Raw genomic sequence first — 19,402 nt, forward strand, 5'->3', positions numbered from 1 at the left:
TACAGACTGAACAACAGAACAGCAGAGAAAGGAGAAACCTCGTGGGGGTTTATTTCTCTTAACATTCAAAATATTTTGAAGTGTTTTTTTTATATTCAGATAAAATCCACCGTTGTGTTTTTGTGCATATGTATGTATTAATTGATCACGTTGCTTGTCATTCATAAGAATCAGAGGAATTTCCAGGAGGAGGAAGAGGAGGAAGAGGAGGAGGGGCTCTCCTCTTCAGTCTTGCACCTCGTTGGTGAGATATTCTCACCACAGCATTGAGTCTAGCGAGAAGCAGCAGGAGAAACTGTCAAAGTGTGTGTCCCTGCACGGTGCGCGTCTGCATGGGGAGAGGATTCGGACCCTGGGGGTCCTCGGATGGAGGTTTCCCCACCAGGACGGGTCCAGGGATCCAGGGAGCCCCGTGTATCCATGCACGGGTTTGATCTCCACCCGGCGGAGAAATCACGGGCCACACAGGCAGAGGTTTGCAGATTTCCTTCTGCTTTGACGCATGCATCTTTATTCACGATGTTTTCCCATCCACGGACAGTAAATCGTGCAGCCGCATTGCCACGATCTCCATCCTTGTAAGTGACATCAGCGATCACCAGAGCATCAGGTCCGACATGTCTCTCCCCGGCTGGAGGCTCTCCTCCCCCGGCCAGCGCCACTGAGAAGCCCCGCATCATGGAGAGCAGGATCCGCACGGCCACGGTGGGAGACGGGGCTGGGAATCTGACGGCAGCCCACCTCTGGCTGGACCCGGGGAACGCGTCCAGTCCTCCGGTGCGGTGGGACGGCGGCCCGCCGGCGGGCAGCGGGCTGGCCCCGCAGCTGCACCCGCAGCTGGAGCAGCTGGACCCGCACAGAGCCTACCGGGACTTCAGCACCGCCGTGCAGCTGCTCATCCTCCTGGGCTCCCTGCTCGGTAAGACCCAGCACGCACTTTAAACGGGCTACCATCAAATCCAACAGGCACATTGTACACAAAACACCCACATTAACATGAAACCCCAGGAGTTTATACCTGGGTCATAGGGTTCTTTCTAAATGGACACATTTTGGCTGATTTAAGCTTTATTGAAGTGTCTGATGCGAGTTGTAACACTGTGGCCTGTTAGGACCATTATAAAAAAACCCAAAACACAAGGTAGCATGGGTAAAAATGATCACAGTCAAGGCTGTTCCTATAGCTTTTTGGGGGGCCCTGTCTGAGAAGGTTCTAGCCTTAACATGTGGCATCTGGTTAGACATCCCCCCCATGACTGATTACTGTCAGCATTTGATGCAACAGCTGAATTGTTTTTATGTTGGGACAAGAAAATATATATATAGCCTATATATATATATATATATATATATATATATATATATATATATATATATATATATATATATATATATATATATATATATATGGAAGAGCACTTTGAGAAAAAAGTCGAAATGTCGAGAAAAAAGTCGAAATGAGAAAAAAGTCGAAATGTTGAGAAAAAAGTCGAAATGTTGAGAAAAAAGTCGAAATGTTGAGATTAATGTTGAAGTACAATTTCGAGAACAAAGTCGAAATGTCGAGCATACATGGCCCTAATACTCTTCCGTATTTTGTATTTTTTTTCTTTTACCATCATTTACTTTGCAAACCTTCTTTCCCTGGAAAACCGTCATTACCTAATGCTTACAGTGTGTCTTCTACTTGTTTAAACAACTATTAACTACTAGCAGTGATTGAGGCATACATCGACTTTGATTAAAACTTGGAGCATTATCTTCAAACACTTAGTATGCCAACATGTTGCTGCATTTAGCAACTAGCCAGGAAGTAACTCCACTTTTTAGCATAATTTGTAGGGGGTAAAACATAAATTGTGTATTAGAGTTAGATGGATAAAGATGCAACAGGTCTGCAGTGGGGCGTGTAACCTGCATTCTCTCTAGTGACCAGCAGGGGCATCTCCTTTGGTCGCAAAGGAAACGCCAGTTGTATGAAACAAACACATGATTTCTCACTTGTATTATTACCACCACAAACCTTTTCTTCATGAGTTGACAGTCTCAGTCGCTAGTGTTTGGTCTTCCTTAGAATCCACATGAAATGTAAGTTGATCTTGCAATCTCTGTGTATGTTTTTTCTTGCATTTTACATCCATTTACACCTGGTCCAACAATAAAAAAAGATTTTGCTCTTAATATGCGTTCTTAATGGATGTTAGAGTGTCATTTCTTGGAAAACATTAAAATTGATGGCAATTTCTGGACCTGCTAGGGCCACCGCATTGACCAGTCAGAGTAAACTGGGTTTTTTGAAAAAGGGTTGACCTCTCTGACCTCACATATGTGACAACTAAAAGTGCTTGTATAGTTGGGTAGCTTGATGATGTAAGCACCATTCTGTGTTTTGACAATTCTGGCCGTGTTTACAATGCAATGGACATACCAGGATTCGGTTTATGGGACATGATCTCTTTTGAGGTAAATGTCAAAGTTTTTTGTGGCACCAAAGCCTCCAGTGGTCAGTCAAAGAACTGCAACTTGTCTTAGTTTTTTTAGTTAAAATGTTTGCGCTTTTGTAAAAATGATCAAAGGTTTTTGGCTGATAGTGACTTCAAAACACAGAAATAAATGGTCTTAAGCACAGAAAAGTAATTTGGTGGGGTTTTTCATAACATGAAAATGAGCCATATAGATGTAGTTCCGTCACTGAAAATGTATGAGAAACTAACACACTTGGGTAAAATTTGGTGACTACTTCTATTAACGACGAATCAATACATTTGACGTTGAAGCAGGCACATAGTATGGACGTGCATATGCATTTTAACGATGAGTCCGTGTTGACCCTGCCAACAATATTCCCAGGAGAAGCACAAGCGGCTGCTGATCATTATGAAGTGAGGCGGGAACCTTGTAAATTGATGGACAGCATCAGCACACCAGCAGCACACAGTCCTGGCATCGACGTCCCCTCCATCATGTTGGCAGGCAGAAAACATAATGATTTGTCTGTAATGAATGCACTGCAAATGAATGTGTCATTTGCCACGAACACGGTTGTGACATCCTGTTTCCTGCAGAAAGATCACTTAGCCTTATTGGGAAGTCTTTGTTTGGGAGGATATGTACTCAGTGAGATGCTGGATGTTTCACAGCGCACAAACATGTTACTCATTTTGATGAAACATGGGTGCAGCCAAATTAGAAAAGGAAATGGCAAGAAAGGACCTGTAGCTGTTTTGGTGTTGTGAATGCTTTGCAGTAAAATGTGGTCGGATTGTATTTTTTTCTTTTGTAGAAAGAAAACACTATGACCCTGAAGTTATTAACATCTATTATCCCATAACGGCAACATGTACCTCTGTCAGGTATGTATTCCAGGTCATAAATGAGCTGATGGTTGCTGTGGTAAACACGACGGATGTTGGAGAGATGGACAGGTTTCAGCTAAGTTTGGCCAGATGACGGAGTCAGAGCATTTCCTCTGCCCCTGCTCAGCAATGGCTGCGTGGTTCACTCTGACTTGTAGGATATAGGGACCTACATGAGGAATAATTAGGCATCCACCTGGAGCTGCTCAGCCTCTCAGGTCCTTCAGCCTGATGAAGTAACTGACTTTCCTTATCTCTGATTTTAGAAACACAGCTGGAAATGAGGCGACCCCTTAGGACCGGTTCAGACAAACATTTCAAGCAACACTCATGTTTGCTCTCACCGCTCTGCAGGGTTAACTCCGGGTACCCCACCTCGTTCCTGGGTCTGTTTAAGCAGCAAAAGGCACTGATCTGTCTTCTGCTGCTTTGATGTCTCTCTACTGCAGAGCTTGCTGCTCTTAAAATCCCACCTCCTCCCGAACTTCCGCATTTAGACTCCGATTCTCTGTAGGAGGTGAGGTTATGTTCTTCAGCTCCAATATCTCTACGTATGCTTAATAACTGGGAATTGATCAGATCAGGGCCCTCGACGGTGAAACTTTGATCATTTGAGAAAGCATTTGAAGTCTTCACTGGAAGAGCTGACTGAAATATGTATTTGCACGTGTATAAAAGTATTAGTACAAATTTTAAATGGTAAAAAGTAAATGGAAAGACACATCTCAGTTTCCTCATCCAGTTAGGTCTCATTGAAAGCTGTCACCATCCAACACTGAAATACAATTCATGGCTTAATATTTCATTTATACACCATCTCCTTCTAGTTGTGCTCTTGAGATATTGATCTGATGGCCACGTTTTGCTAAATTGTGGCCATGCATTTTTGGGCGTGGAGTCGAGGTGTGTCTCTTTTGAAATTGGCGTTGAAGCTATTAGCTTCTCACTTAAGAGGCACATTCAATTCAATTCAATTCAATTCAATTCGATTCGATTCGATTCGATTCGATTCAATTCAATTCAATTCAATTCAATTCAATTCAATTCAATTCAATTTATATAGCATCTATTACAACAGAAATTGTCTTTAGGCCATTTCCAGAGACCCAGAACATGACCCCTGAGCAATAATTACATAAACATAAACAATGGCAGGTAAAAACTCCCTCAGTGGGAGAAAAACCTTAAGCCAAACATCAAATGCAACATTTATGTGAAGATGGGTGGAGGTAAATATGGGAAAGTTGGATGATGATTCTAATCTGATGGTGTTTTGTGATGTCACAGCAGCCTGAATGGCTCACTAAATCAATCAATCAATCAATCAATCAATCAATCAATCAATCGACCGTCCGTCCGTCCGTCAGTCAGTCAGTCAGTCAGTCAGTCAGTCAGTCAGTCAGTCAGTCAGTCAGTCAGTCAGTCAGTCAGTCAGTCAGTCAGTCAGCCAGCCAGCCAACCAACCAACCAAGCAACCAACCAACCAACCAACCAACCAACCAACCAACCAACCAATCAAATTTTATTTGTATAGCACCTTTCACCCAGGTACATGAAATACAAAGTGCTTTGACATTTTGACTGAAAGATAAGCATAATAAAAACAAAAATAAAAACTGGGAGACCAATGCACACTGACATGCAATATAGTATTAAAATGAAATAATGATAAAAGTTCAAGAATTAAGGTTAAAAAATAATCAGTCCACAACAATAAAATATAATAATAATAAAAACATTACAAGAAATAGATAAATAAATAAAACAACTACCTCTAAAAAATGTTAAACAGAATAAAACTATAAAATTTGATGCTACATAAAAGCCAGACCAGAGTTCTACTTTGTGGAACAGCTAAAAATGAAAAGCCAGAGGATCTGAGGTCCTTCCTGGTTCATAGAATAAAAACATCTCTGAAATATACTCTGGTGCAAGCCCATGTAGTGCTTTATAAAGTAATAAAATAACTTTAAAATCAACACGAAAACTAACAGGTAGCCAGTGTAAGGATTGTAAAATGGGCCTAATGTGTGCTCTCCTTCTGGTCTGAGTCAGAACTGCCGCTGCAGCGTTTTGAACCAGTTGCAGCTGATTGATGGTATTCTTGGGTCAACCAGTAAGAAGAGCATTATAGTCGTCTATCCTGCTAGTTATGAAGGCGTGCATTAGTCTCTCCGTGTTGCTCAGAGAGAGAAACGGCCTCACCACAGTACATGTGATTTGAAATTAAAATCAGTCAAATATGACTCCTAGATTTCTTGCCTCTTTGCTCGGGTTTACTCCATATATATTTAGTTTAGAGGCCAGTTTCTCTCTCTGGGTTTTTGAACCGACGATCAGTACTTCAGTCTTGTCCTGGTTTAGCTGTAAAACATTCTGTGACATCCAGGCCTTAATATCTAAAATACAGTTAAAAAGTGAGTCAATCGGCCCAGTGTCACCAGGAGACACGGCCACATAGAGCTGCGTGTCATCAGCATAACTATGGAAAGAGATGCCGTGTCTCCTGATGACACTGCCCAGGGGTAACATGTATAAATTAAAAAGTAATGGTCCTAAAATTGACCCTTGTGGTACTCCAAATGAGAACTTCTCAGCCCTGGACTGCCTCAAACAAAGTGACAGCAAAGTTTCAACTCAGGGTTGACTTCAAACACTCAAATAAATGTGCTCAAGATTTAAAAAAAAAAAGAAAGAAAAGAAAAGAACGATTACAGACTAAACTTATTCTGTCCTTTGTCTGCTTTTTTTTTTTTTACCTCATCTTCTTAACGTTTAAAAATCCCCTAATCACAGATATAATTTACTTTCTTTACAAATATGGCAACGATCTCACTTACAGTTTTGCTCCATGCCTTCTAATCCTCAGAATGTTTTATTTACAAATGTCCCAGTAATTAGCAAAGACAGCTATTCAGTTTTACTGTGAGGTGCAAATGAGTTTCAGCATCTGTCTGATTGATTAGTGGCATTGGCGACGTTTGCGTTCAGCTCTGCAAGTTGTTATCGCTTGACTCCGTGCTCCTTTGTTCCTCACCAGTCACGGAGCAGGTCTCTCGTGACAAATTAAATTAGAAAACCACTGGGATGAAACAACAATGCTGCTAAATGGGTTAATGACTACTCACGCTTCAATCTTAACGGTGCACGTTACTATCTTGGACACCTTGAAGCATCTTGTTTAACTGAAAGACGCAGCTAATTAACACCAATCCACAGATGACACGAGGGACCTTCCAGGCGTACTGTGTTTTTTTTTCTTCCTTTCTTTTTTTTTTTACCTGCAGCTGGACTGCTAGTTAGTGTACGAACATTCACAGACATCAAAAACAAAATCCTTTATAAAAAGGAGAAAAAGCGAGCCGCTGGGTGGTGTAGTGAGTTGGGCAGCGGCTCGTGTGCTGAGGCTGCGGTCCTCCTGCAGCGGTCGTAGGTTCCAATCCCGGCCTGTGCACCTTTGCTGCATGTCATCCCCATTCTCTCTCTCTACCCCCTTCCTGTCTGTGCACTTTGAATGGAGGGCCACTAGAGCCCAAAAAGATCTTTGAACAAAAAAGGAGAAAAACCCTTCTTCTCTGCTCTTTCATACTGACCCCCTTAAAGTAAAATGACTCACAGCACGACATCTGTGCAACCTGACGTCAGCTAATGCGCCACAAGAGACTCACTATTATTCTATTCATTTGAGTCTCAATTCTTTCCATCGTTTTTTTGTGACATCTCTATCTTTCAAACCTATTTTTGACATTGTGGTGGTGACGTAATGACTTAGCCGGTCTGGAGTTCTTCATGATGTTATTCGAAACCAGCACAGAATACACAAATTAATCTAAACGAGTCCTCCTCAATGGAGTGCTGTACAAAAGATTAACATTTTGGATAGATATAGATTTCTTATCTATTGTTTACCTATTATAGAAGAAGAAAGAAGAAAAAAAATCACATTTAATAGAAAAAGATATCCATCAGAACTACCCTCCATAAGGGTGGCAAGGGACCGAGATGCAAACAGCCACAAAGAAATGAGGTCTGGGGTTCTTGCCTTGAGACAAAGAACAGATAAGCATAAACGAATGACGTTAATAATGTCATATAAAGTTAAGAGAGCAGAGAGGGAGAGTTCCCTGTGCACCACGGCATGTCCGTCAGCAGTTTAGACCTGGGACTTGCCATAAATTGCAGAATCAAACAGTTCCAAATTAATTCCCAAACATACGGGTGGAGGAAGAGAGAGTTTAGACTAGAGTCATCTGTGGTAGAGTGGTACCAGCGAGAGTGGAGGAAAAGGTTTACATGTTGCTATTGAGAGCAGCTTGTTTATATACAGCCTGGAGACAACACTGAGCAGGAGACGGGAAGCAGCGCTGGAGGTGGCACAGATCACCATGTTATTGTCTTCGGGAGTGACAGATGGATCGGTATAAGAATAGGTACATCAGAGGAACCTCCAGGGTTGGACATCTCGGAGATTAAACAAGAGAGAGAGATAGTTTTGACACAAAGAGGAGGGATAGTGAATACACTGGTAGAAGGATACTAGATATAGGAATACCAGGCAGGAGAAAATGGAAAAGATCAGAGGACATTTATGGATGTGGGGAAAGAGGATGAGTAGTTTGAGATAGATGGGCGTAAATTATCCACTGTGGAGGCGCCTATAAAGGAAAATGAAAAGATGCTCTGTAGAAGACACAAAGCGCCAAGTCCTGGCAGTCTTTCTTTAGCTTTTTAAAAGAAAGTGTTTTTTCTACCCTCATTTGACAAAGTGGAGATTCTCTGCAAAGCTTTTCTTCTGGAGCCTCAGCATTTCATCAATGCGGCTGTTGTACCAAATCATCACTACAATCGTTTGTCGATAGCACCTGTTTGACACCATTCATCTTCTTCCTTTTACCTTTTTAAAACACATCAAATTGGCCTCCAATTTGTTTTTGTTAAAAAAAAAAAAAAATCAAGATGTTTCGGTCTTACTGTCTGCAAAGAAATACAACATTTTTAAAAACTTTTCAAAGAGGTGTATAAATCTTTTTTTTTTTAAACACTGTTTTTAGAGGTGTTGCAGACGTTTCACAAAGTATCACATATGAGGCACCAGGCGTAAAGGGGTTATTACTATTCACAGGAAGTGAAAATCAAATAATAAAAAAAAATCAAACATCTTATATTATAGGTATCTTATTTTGCACATCTTAAACCCCGGTAAAAGTACAAACCAACAAAATACAAGCACACCTCATCTTGTTAAGAAAGTGAAACGTTTTCCTGAAAGCTTTATCCTCCTTTCCACAGGTAATGCCACGATGTTGTGGTGCACGTGCTACACGAGCGTCTTTAAATCCGTGACCAATCGATTCATCAAGAACCTGGCGTGCTCCAGCATCTGTGCCGGCCTGCTGTGTGTCCCGTTCGACGTGGCCCTGGGGGCCAGCCCTCGCTGCTGCCCCTGGCTGCACACGCTGCTGCTCTGCAAGGCGCTCAAGTTCCTCCACAAACTCTTCTGCTCCGTCACGGTGCTCAGCTTCAGCGCCATCGCGCTCGACAGGTCAGTTTACGGGCAAAGTTAAAGCAGACAGGGATAACAGGTTTCCTGATCACGGAAGTAAATGTTTACACTTAAGATTTCTTTAGTCACTTAAGCTCACAACCACTGAAACTGAAGTATGTTAGCGAGCGGTCCTACTCACTTCACTGAATTGAATTTTCAGTTCAGCTGCATCTATATTGCACCAAATCATGACAAATGTCATCTCAAGGCACTTCAACAATAAAGTTCCACTCATTCCAAAGTAGTTCAATTAATACAAAACCAATAAAAACAATAATCATTGCTTTGCTAAGGAAAGCAACAGAAACCTTTCTTTGATACAATTCCCAGTCCTGAACAGGAAGAAAAGCTCTGGCAGAACCAGAACTTGTGATTTCCCTGAGAGTGTAACGGCCCGGCAGAGAACCCAAACGCAACACACAGAGCACACAGCGGTAGCTTGTCGGGAACAGGAGACAAAGCAGAGTCCAAAAACAGGCAGGGTCGGCAACGGGGAGTCAGAACAGAGAACACTGAAGAGTGTTGCATCGAGATGGCTGAGAACAATCTGGCAATGAGAGTGAGTGGAACAGGGGACTGAATAGTGGCAGAGTTAACGAGCAGCAGGTGTGTGCAGGTGAGCAGCAGGTGTGTGCAGGTGAGTAGCAGGTGTGTGCAGGCGAGCAGCAGGTGTGTGCAGGTGTGTGCAGGTGTGTCCAGGTGAGCAGCAGGTGTGTGAAGGTGAGTAGCAGGTGTGTGCAGGTGAGTAGCAGGTGTGTGCAGGTGAGTAGCAGGTGTGTGAAGGTGAGTAGCAGGTGTGTCCAGGTGAGCAGCAGGTGTGTGAAGGTGAGCAGCAGGTGTGTGAAGGTGAGCAGCAGGTGTGTGAAGGTGAGTAGCAGGTGTGTGCAGGTGAGTAGCAGGTGTGTGCAGGTGAGTAGCAGGTGTGTGAAGGTGAGTCCAGGTGAGCAGCAGGTGTGTGAAGGTGAGTAGCAGGTGTGTGCAGGTGAGTAGCAGGTGTGTGCAGGTGAGTAGCAGGTGTGTGAAGGTGAGTAGCAGGTGTGTGAAGGTGAGTAGCAGGTGTGTGAAGGTGAGTCCAGGTGAGTAGCAGGTGTGTGAAGGTGAGTCCAGGTGAGCAGCAGGTGTGTGAAGGTGAGTAGCAGGTGTGTGCAGGTGAGTAGCAGGTGTGTCCAGGTGAGCAGCAGGTGTGTGAAGGTGAGCAGCAGGTGTGTGAAGGTGAGTAGCAGGTGTGTGCAGGTGAGTAGCAGGTGTGTGCAGGTGAGTAGCAGGTGTGTGAAGGTGAGTCCAGGTGAGCAGCAGGTGTGTGAAGGGAGTAGCAGGTGTGTGAAGGTGAGTAGCAGGTGTGTCAAGGTGAGCAGCAGGTGTGTGAAGGTGAGCAGCAGGTGTGTGCAGGTGAGTAGCAGGTGTGTGAAGGTGAGTAGCAGGTGTGTCCAGGTGAGCAGCAGGTGTGTGAAGGTGAGCAGCAGGTGTGTGAAGGTGAGCAGCAGGTGTGTGCAGGTGAGTAGCAGGTGTGTGCAGGTGAGTAGCAGGTGTGTGCAGGTGAGTAGCAGGTGTGTGAAGGTGAGTAGCAGGTGTGTGCAGGTGAGTAGCAGGTGTGTGCAGGTGAGCAGCAGGTGTGTGAAGGTGAGCAGCAGGTGTGTGCAGGTGAGTAGCAGGTGTGTGCAGGTGAGTAGCAGGTGTGTGCAGGTGAGTAGCAGGTGTGTGCAGGTGAGTAGCATGTGTGGGAAGGTGAGTAGCAGGTGTGTAACAGTGAACATCAGGTGTGTGCAGGTAAGTAGCAGGTATGTGTGATCAGTCCTGATTGCAGAGTGGAGTGTGGAGGTGGCAGAGTCAATTTGTGAAAGAGTGACTGGGGAAGCAGATGGTGATGGAGAGGATGTTCATGCAAGGTTGAAATCATCGTCAGCCCGAGTCCCAGTCCCTGTACCAATCCCAGTCCCAAGCCCAGGACAGTACCAGACCCAGTCCCAGTCCTAGTCCCAGACCCAGTCCCAGTCCCAGTCCCAACCCCAGGACAGTCCCAGTCCCAGGCCCTATAGGTTCAGTCCCAGTCCCAGTCCCAGGACAGTCCTAGTCCCAGTCCCAGGCCCCCAGACCCAGACCCAGTCCCAGTCCCAAGCCCAGGACAGTCCTAGTCCCAGTCCCAGGCCCAGGCCCCCAGACCCAGTCCCCCAGTCCCAGTCCCAGTCCCAAGCCCAGGACAGTCCCAGGCCCAGTCCCAGTCCCAGGCCCCCAGACCCAGTCCCAGTCCCAGTCCCAGTCCCAGTCCCAAGCCCAGGACAGTCCTAGTCCCAGACCCAGACCCAGTCCCAGTCCCAGTCCCAGTCCCAGGCCCACAGACCCAGGCCCCCAGACCCAGTCCCAGTCCCAGTCCCAGTCCCAGGCCCACAGACCCAGCCCCAGCCCCAGTCCCAGTCCCAGTCCCAAGCCCAGGACAGTCCTAGTCCCAGACCCAGACCCAGTCCCAGTCCCAGACCCAGTCCCAGTCCCAGTCCCAGTCCCAAGCACAGGACAGTCCCAGTCCCAGTCCCAAGCACAGGACAGTCCCAGGCCCAGTCCCAGTCCCAGTTTCAGTCCCAAGCCCAAGAGAGTCCTAGTCCCAGTCCCAGACCCAGTCCCAGTCCCAGTCCCAGTCCCAAGCACAGGACAGTCCCAGTCCCAGTCCCAGTCCCAAGCACAGGACAGTCCCAGGCCCAGTCCCAGTCCCAAGCACAGGACAGTCCCAGGCCCAGTCCCAGTCCCAGTTTCAGTCCCAGTCCCAGGACAGTCCTAGTCCCAGTCCTAGTCCCAGTCCCAGTCCCAGGCCCCCAGACCCAGACCCAGTCCCAGTCCCAGTCCCAGGCCCCCAGACCCAGACCCAGTCCCAGTCCCAGTCCCAAGCCCAGGACAGTCCCAGGCCCAGTCCCAGTCCCAGTTTCAGTCCCAGTCCCAAGACAGTCCTAGTCCCAGTCCCAGACCCAGTCCCAGTCCCAGTCCCAGTCCCAAGCACAGGACAGTCCCAGTCCCAGTCCCAGTCCCAAGCACAGGACAGTCCCAGGCCCAGTCCCAGTCCCAGTTTCAGTCCCAGTCCCAGGACAGTCCTAGTCCCAGTCCTAGTCCCAGTCCCAGTCCCAGGCCCCCAGACCCAGACCCAGTCCCAGTCCCAGTCCCAAGCCCAGGACAGTCCCAGGCCCAGTCCCAGTCCCAGTTTCAGTCCCAGTCCCAAGCCCAGGACAGTCCCAGGCCCAGTCCCAGACCCAGTCCCAGTCCCAGTCCCAAGCCCAGGACAGTCCCAGGCCCAGTCCCAGTCCCAGTTTCAGTCCCAGTCCCAGGACAGTCCCAGTCCCAGTCCCAGCTATCTGGGAGACTGAAAAAAGTCTTCATCACAAATTTGCCCGCATTGATCAACATCCATCCAGTAGCAGGGCAAGTGCTACGGGGGCCCGACCGACAGGACAGAGAGGACACAGGGTTTTAGTGCACAAACTGTTTTATTCTCAGATCCAAACACCCACACGTGCACAAGCACCTCCAGCCAGCAGCAGCTTCGCAGGGAGCCCTCTTGCTGCTGTGCAGCCATGCCTTATGAAGGCAGGCAGGGTGGAGAGGTTGATTGGGAACACCAGTGCCCTAATCAACCTGAGTGGCTGCACCTCCACCCTGCCACACCATCATTCCTTCAATTCTGATCAGTTTCCCAGAGGCTGTGAGGATGCTGCCCGTTCTGGAACTGTTTTTAAGGCCAGCTTTGTTCAGCTGCTAACAACTGTCCACGCCACGGGACAAAGACTCCAGTCACTGCTTTGGAGCTTTAATGCTTCCTTCAGGTTCCCCTCGGACCCTTTGTTACATCTCTTTAATTGCCCAAGAGTTTTTATGGTCTTCTTTTCCAACTTCAGGGTTGTCGTGGGGTCTTGTTCTTTCACTCTAACCATTTTTGATTTAATGGTCGTCAGAGGGACATGTGGCTCAGTGGCAGTATAGGTTGTGGGTACCTTCAGATCAGAAATTGTGAAACTGGGGTTTCAAATGTGAAAGGATCTTTTCAAATGAGACACAACACCCAGAAGAGGGTGAGGGTGTGGCTGACCCCCCCCCATGACCTCCAGGTCCTCTGAGCCGAAGTCTAAAGAGATAGTTAGCGAAAGGAGCTTTTGTACTGTACTTAAGTCCTTGGGAAACTGTCACCTTGTGAGAAAAGTGTAGAAACAACAGTTTATTATGTCAGTATTAATATTTAAACAATATTTGGCATCTGCAGCAAGGCCAACGAGAAAATTGCATGTTTCAGAATAAAAAAAAACTAAATCAAACTGCATGATTTTATCATAAAGGCAGGAAAACACTGAATAAAGTGAATATCTGTGGGGTTTTGTTTACTTTCATGGTGATTGCAGTCAGATTTAGTATCGTGCAGTCTCATCTAAATCTTGGTTTTACTGCTTTATTGAGGGACTTGGCTCCATAGCAACTGCAGCTAGAATGGTATCAAACTGATTAATTATTTATTCTTTAAGAGGGTAATCAGAGCTGCGGTTAGACAGACAGCATGAGACTACAACACAGTTACGGGCTTATATAGTTTCTTGGATGAGACAAAACCCCAGCAATTACTTCTTTATAAGATTTTCTTTGCTTTCAATGGTAACAATATCAGTGGAGGTAGTTATGCTGTTTCAGTGAATTAAAGAAACAAATGCCTACATGGTTTCATGAGGTAACAGCCCACAGATAAAAGGGGAGAAATACATTTTAATCCTTTCCAAAAAGAGCGAGCGTTTAATGTGGTTGATGTGATTGCTCGGGTTGATATGAGTAGGTTAAATAAGCACATTCAAATGAGCTACTAAAAAGGACAGGTCTACCTTAAAGGAGATGTATTATGGTCTCTTTTCAAAAGTTGACACAATTTCCTGTGGTCTTAATGAAATTTAAATGCTATGTTTTGTCAAAATTTCACATCGACACATGACAAACGGCTCCTTTTTCAACCATACTGTTACCACTCTGTTCATAGCAGCAGGATTAAGTAAGCGGGGTCAGAAACCTGTAAAAGTAAAGTCCACTTCCCTTCCCCTCTAGGCGTGGCTCTTTGAAGCTCTTAAAGTTTTGTGCTGCCTGCATACAAGGTGCAAAAATGCAGCTTGAAATAATGTTAGTTAAAGGAGCATGCAGCTTTTAAGAAATGAGACTCTCTAGCGCCACCCTTCACCACGACGGCCGTCGGGGGTACTGCAGCCAACAGTGAAGCCGGCACGGGAGAACGGGGAGAACGCGCATGCAGCGTCATGTGACGTCACATCTGCAGGACAGCGCGGGAAATTCCGGTCACAATTGCAGCACATTTTGCAGCACACAGCCTGTTCAAGGCAACAGAGAGATACACTAGAGGGCTCATTCTTTTGGGTTTGGAACGCTTCATCTGACATTATTACTAGAAAACTTAAAACGTATACGAATTTTTTTCATAAATCCTGGCTCAATCCTGCCTCATGCTCCTTTAAAGATTACGAAACTGGATAATTCTTCTCTGACCGGGTCTGTGACGTCACGGGACCTTGCTGTAACAACCTCTCACTGAAGGATACACTTTCAGACCAAAGTGGCCCCAAACAATAGCAACAAGGTTGTGTTATATAATAGTGAATAGCTGTCATTCACTTCAAATAACAAAATAAAAGCTCTGAACTGAAGCACAGGAAAAAGGATTTTTGTTTATGTTTTGCCCCCCTTTAACGTTCATCAATTTTCCCCATAGTTTCCAGGGTTTTTCATTGTTTGCAGACAAATACCTGAAAAACCAGCTGTGACAAAGGATATTTGTAAGCCTCTATGAAACATCAACACCATAAATGTGTTGAGAGGCCTCAGGATAAATGTGCACCCTAGCCCTTTTGTCCGTTTGCAGCAAACATAATGGATCCATGAATATTTTACCTCTTTCGTCCTTCCAGTAAAACCACTCGAAACTCATACTTCAGGAAGAGAATATCATAATTTCAGTTTTGCATGACTAACTTCATTATCCCACATAAATGGTGGAAATGTTTTTCTAGAGCATAATGCTTCTGCTGCTATTGATGGCGGCATTTTAGACACGTCCGCTTTTAAATTCCGCCCTGTTTATCTGTGTTTCCCTGCAAATCATCTTAAGAGATTTTCATAAGCCGCATCAGCATGACTGTATTCAGGCAACGCTCCACTCGAACAATAGCTCTTTTTTCCCCCGGCGGAACCAGCAGCACCAGGATCTTGAAATGCATGTTAGTTTATTTGATGTCTCATAGCTTTGTTATGCTGCTGTGAGATGCCAGAGTCTTACTCAGAGGTGTCAAGTAACGAAGTACAAATACTTCGTTACCTTACTTAAGTAGAAATTTTGGTTATCTATACTTCACTGGAGTAATTATTTTTCAGACGACTTTTTACTTTTACACCTTACATTTTCACGCAATTATCTGTACTTTTTACTCCTTACATTTTAAAAACAGCCTCGTTACTCTATTTCATTTCGGCCTTTAAAAAAAAAACTATCCAGTTAAATTGCTCCATCCGGATAGAGTGAATTTGGTTGTGGTTGTTTCAGATGTTCTTGTCCAGTTTTGTTCTTACATCCGTTCCCTCAGATTCCTGCAACTAAACTTGGATGTACATTCCAATAAAGGTTAGGATAAATGATAACATGCCTCTGAAGTTTGACTTTTTGCACCATTACAATACTTATAGGCAACTAGTCATCATATCTCCTGCTCTCTGAAACACATGTTAATGCTCAATAGTACACATATATGGTTCTTTAATATATTTGCATTATACTAAGATACATTCATTTTCAATGGCTTTTTTCCCCCTTACATTACTTTTACTTTTATACTTTAAGTAGTTTTGAAACCAGTACTTTTATACTTTTACTTGAGTAAAAAACCTTGAGTTGATACTTCAACTTCTACAGGAGTATTTTTAAACTCTAGTATCTATACTTCTACCTGAGTAATGAATGTGAATACTGAAGACACCTCTGGTCTTACTTGCCTGTGAGGCCGTACATGTGAGCTGACACTGTTGGTTTTCTGTCCGCAGGTACTACTCAGTGCTGTACCCATTAGAGAGGAAAATCTCCGATGCAAGATCTCGAGATTTGGTCATCTACATCTGGGTCCACGCGGCCGTGGCCAGCCTCCCCGTGTTTGCCGTGACCAACGTGACGGATGTCTACGTCACTTCGTCCTGCTCACATGACCACGCCCGCTCCCTGGGCCACATGGTCTACGTGTTGATCTACAACGTGACCACGGTGATCCTCCCCCTGGCCTTGGTCTTCTTCTTCATGCTTCTGATCCGCAGAGCGCTCAGCGCCAGCCAGAAGAAGAAGGTGATCATCGCAGCGCTGCGGACGCCGCAGAGCAGCATCTCCATCCCGTACGTGTCCCAAAGAGAAGCCGAGCTCCACGCCACGCTGCTGGCTGTTGTTCTGGCCTTCTCGGCCTGCAGCGCCCCTTACGGGGCCTTGGTGGTTTATCGCACCATTCTCGTAGACGCCAAAGCGCTTCCGGTCTCGCTGTATCTCACCGCCCTCTGGCTCCCCAAGGTGTCCCTGCTCACCAGCCCTCTGCTGTTTCTGACTGTCAATCGCTCGGCACGTCTCAGCTGGCTGGACCTGCTGGCCAGGGTCCACAGACGCTACAGCCGGCGTAACGTGGTCAGCACGGGCGCCCTGGCCTCTTTAGGGGGCGAGGGTGCGACCGGGGAGCCGGCAGGCCTGGAGACGGCCGGCCGCTCCGGGAGCCAGCTCTTAGAGATGTTTAACATCGGCCAACAGCAGATTTTCAGACCCTCTGAGGAGGAAGAAGAAGAGGAGGACGCCCAGAACGACAGCCCCTGTCAAAATACAGGACCCAAAGAGGACCTGAAGGGTGCGTCAAAACTCGGTAGCACCCGAGGCGAAGTGAGAAAGGACACTGGCGGGGGGCTGGTCATCACTAAAGAGGTCCCCGCTTCGGTCATGCCACCCCGGGTTTCTCCCGTCCACACGTGCGCTTATGCCTCCTCGTCTCAGGTGGCGCCCGCTACGCCTACGGAGGCCGAGTACTCCACTCAGTTTGGCTTCGGACCCTTCGAGCTGCCGCCGCAGTGGTTACCTGAAACCAGGAACAGCAAGAAGAGGCTGCTGCCTCCTCTGGGGAACACGCCGGAGGAGCTGATCCAGACCAAAGTGCCCCGGCCGCGGCCTGAGCGGCGGATCAGCAGGAACAACAAGGTCAGCATCATTCCCACCGTGGACCCGTGAACCCATCCCACCTGCAACTCTGGACACAACTCGGTGCAGGGAAGACCTCACGGGTCCAGCAAGCCACGGAGCTTCAAATAATCAAGTGTCTCAATGAAGCAGTTCTACACTGACTACATGACTGAAAAAGCACTTTTTTTTCTATCTTTCTTTTTTTGATTGGAGCTGGTATCAGTATTAACAAAAAAACACTGTACAGACCAAATTATACTGCCGATACTCAATAATATATTCCGGTTTGAATGAATAAGAGGATATTGGGTCTCCTAACACGGAGTATGGATATACTGTGATTGCACTCAAGAGTCAGTCTTTTCTCTTAACCTTTCTTGGGACTTTTTCTTGACCATATTTTGCAATTTTCACTAAAATATTTCAGTATGGTGTTCCATTCTTCTTCTGATGTCTTAGGTGTTGTTTGTACTTTAAATTATGTAGATTTCATGTGACGACAATGCAGATGTAGATTATGCAAATATATTTTGGAAATGAGTTGATTAAGTTTTGATTCATTTCTCTGAAACTCAAAGTGAATCAAAGAGACAAAAGAGAACAGAAAAGTAAGAATGTGCTGTGGAGATAAAAAAAACAAAAAAAAACACCATCTGAGTCTTTGAATCATCTTTGATCCATTTTTATTGACTATATAAAGGTTTTTTCGACAATCATTTTCACATTTAAATAACTGTAAAAGAAAGCAGGTAAGAGCGGTGACACAAGCGCAGCAGAAGCTCTGTGATAAATTCCTCTGACGGACACCTTTGGCTCGGTATTCTTTGTGATGCATAATTCAGTAGAAACAGCTTCAACCTGACCCTTTGTCTGAGGCAAACACAGCTAGGCTGCACATCCAATATTTGTCAGGCTGTAATTCTCATCAAGGCTACCCACAATGCCCTGCTCTGTCCACAAAGAACCTCAACTCATGCAGCTTTTATCATGAAAAATCCTGCAGTCGCATCTGATTTGAAACATCCCCAGATAGTATTTAAAAGCACAAAAAATGGTGAGGGATGTTTTTGCTGAGACGGCTGTGTTGTTTGAGATATTAATGTCTGCCATAGTTACGGTAGTAAACATAAGAGCCCCAGAGCGCTTGTTTGTTATTCTGAAGTGTCACATGAAAGTGGAGGATTATTGATTTCTCTTAAGAACACCCCGGCCTTAGACTTGTCTTTCCCACCTGATGTGACTCAGGAGCTATTTAAACATTGCACCCTTTTACCCCCTGCGACCATAAAAAGCTTGCAAACACGGATGTAACTATTGATGGAAAAGAAAGTGTTTTGCAATAAAGTGGGACATGTACTTGAAAAAAGGCCCATGAAAAAGACACATTTTAATGGCTAATGAACTAAATTTGAAGTGCATCCTTCTGCAGAATGCAAGAATTAAAGGTAAAGGTTTTTTAACATTTATTTTTTATCTTTCATTAAGAATTACATTTTGGGATTTAAACGTCCTTAACCAGCTTTCTGCACTCAAATATTATATTAATATTTTTTTCTCGTCAACAGATTCCATGTAGATAATGGAGCAATGTGTAAGATTGTAGGCAAAATTATCTGAAATAACCTAGAAACAGCAAGAATATGAGAAAAAATATGTGCAGTCGTGTCACAAAAGTAATAATTTCCTATTTGGCTGCTGAAATATCTACCGAGTTAGCGTGCTAAATAACTAGCTTCGGGCCAACTGGTCTCGTAATACCAGTTTCTGCCACGTGTGGTGCTAGTGAGCAACGTAGCAGCCTCGGTACAACATGATGACACGAAGAAGTTGCACGGTTTGTAGGCGTACTTGAACTTGTCAGTCATGCAGGTACCACTTTAGGATAGGTAAACAGAAACAGCTGAAACTCTCGGGGGGAGAACTTTGGTACCACCACAACCACCCGGTACAGGGAAAAAGCCTCATTCGGAAGTGAAAAAAGAGGAGATAAAAACTGTGCTAAAACCAGAAGGGAACTTGTAACATTTCTTGTAGCTTGGTAAGTTTTGCCAAACATTGTTGGTGGCAGAGTGAGTCATGTTACTTTGGTGTCAATTCAGCACCAAATGCGTTGATTCGATTGTTCTGCCTTTCCACAGTACATTGACATGATTCTGATTTCAGAATTGAAATGACAAAAATGTGCAACTGAGAAAGACACTTTTGAAAAGAAGAAGTTTTAGAAATGATGATGAAAAAAGAAAAGTTTAACTGAGAAAAATGATTGCACTCTCGGACAGATATTTT

At 45.1% G+C, this 19,402-nt stretch overlaps 1 protein-coding gene across 1 annotated transcript; it reads left to right on the forward strand.

The window, feature by feature from the left end:
- Positions 1-243: 243 nt before the first annotated feature.
- Positions 244-17,932, forward strand: gpr176 (G protein-coupled receptor 176). Its single transcript, XM_061746765.1, has 3 exons — positions 244-919; positions 8,646-8,898; positions 15,958-17,932. The coding sequence occupies exons 1-3, from the start codon at positions 679-681 to the stop codon at positions 17,162-17,164; spliced, it is 1,701 nt and encodes a 566-aa protein (XP_061602749.1). The 5' UTR covers positions 244-678; the 3' UTR covers positions 17,165-17,932.
- The last annotated feature ends 1,470 nt before the right edge of the window (positions 17,933-19,402 follow it).

This window comes from Cololabis saira, chromosome 18 (assembly GCF_033807715.1).
Source record: "Cololabis saira isolate AMF1-May2022 chromosome 18, fColSai1.1, whole genome shotgun sequence".
Taxonomy (NCBI): Eukaryota; Metazoa; Chordata; class Actinopteri; order Beloniformes; family Belonidae; genus Cololabis; species Cololabis saira.

What these genes read in the sequence shown, in the direction of transcription:
- gpr176 (XM_061746765.1), top strand. Translation starts at nt 679, where the DNA reads ATGGAGAGCAGGATCCGCACGGCCACGGTGGGAGACGGGGCTGGGAAT. An exon ending in CCTCCTGGGCTCCCTGCTCG is followed by an intron (nt 920 to 8,645) that starts GTAAGACCCAGC and finishes TCCTTTCCACAG; the next exon opens with GTAATGCCACGATGTTGTGG. An exon ending in AGCGCCATCGCGCTCGACAG is followed by an intron (nt 8,899 to 15,957) that starts GTCAGTTTACGG and finishes TTCTGTCCGCAG; the next exon opens with GTACTACTCAGTGCTGTACC.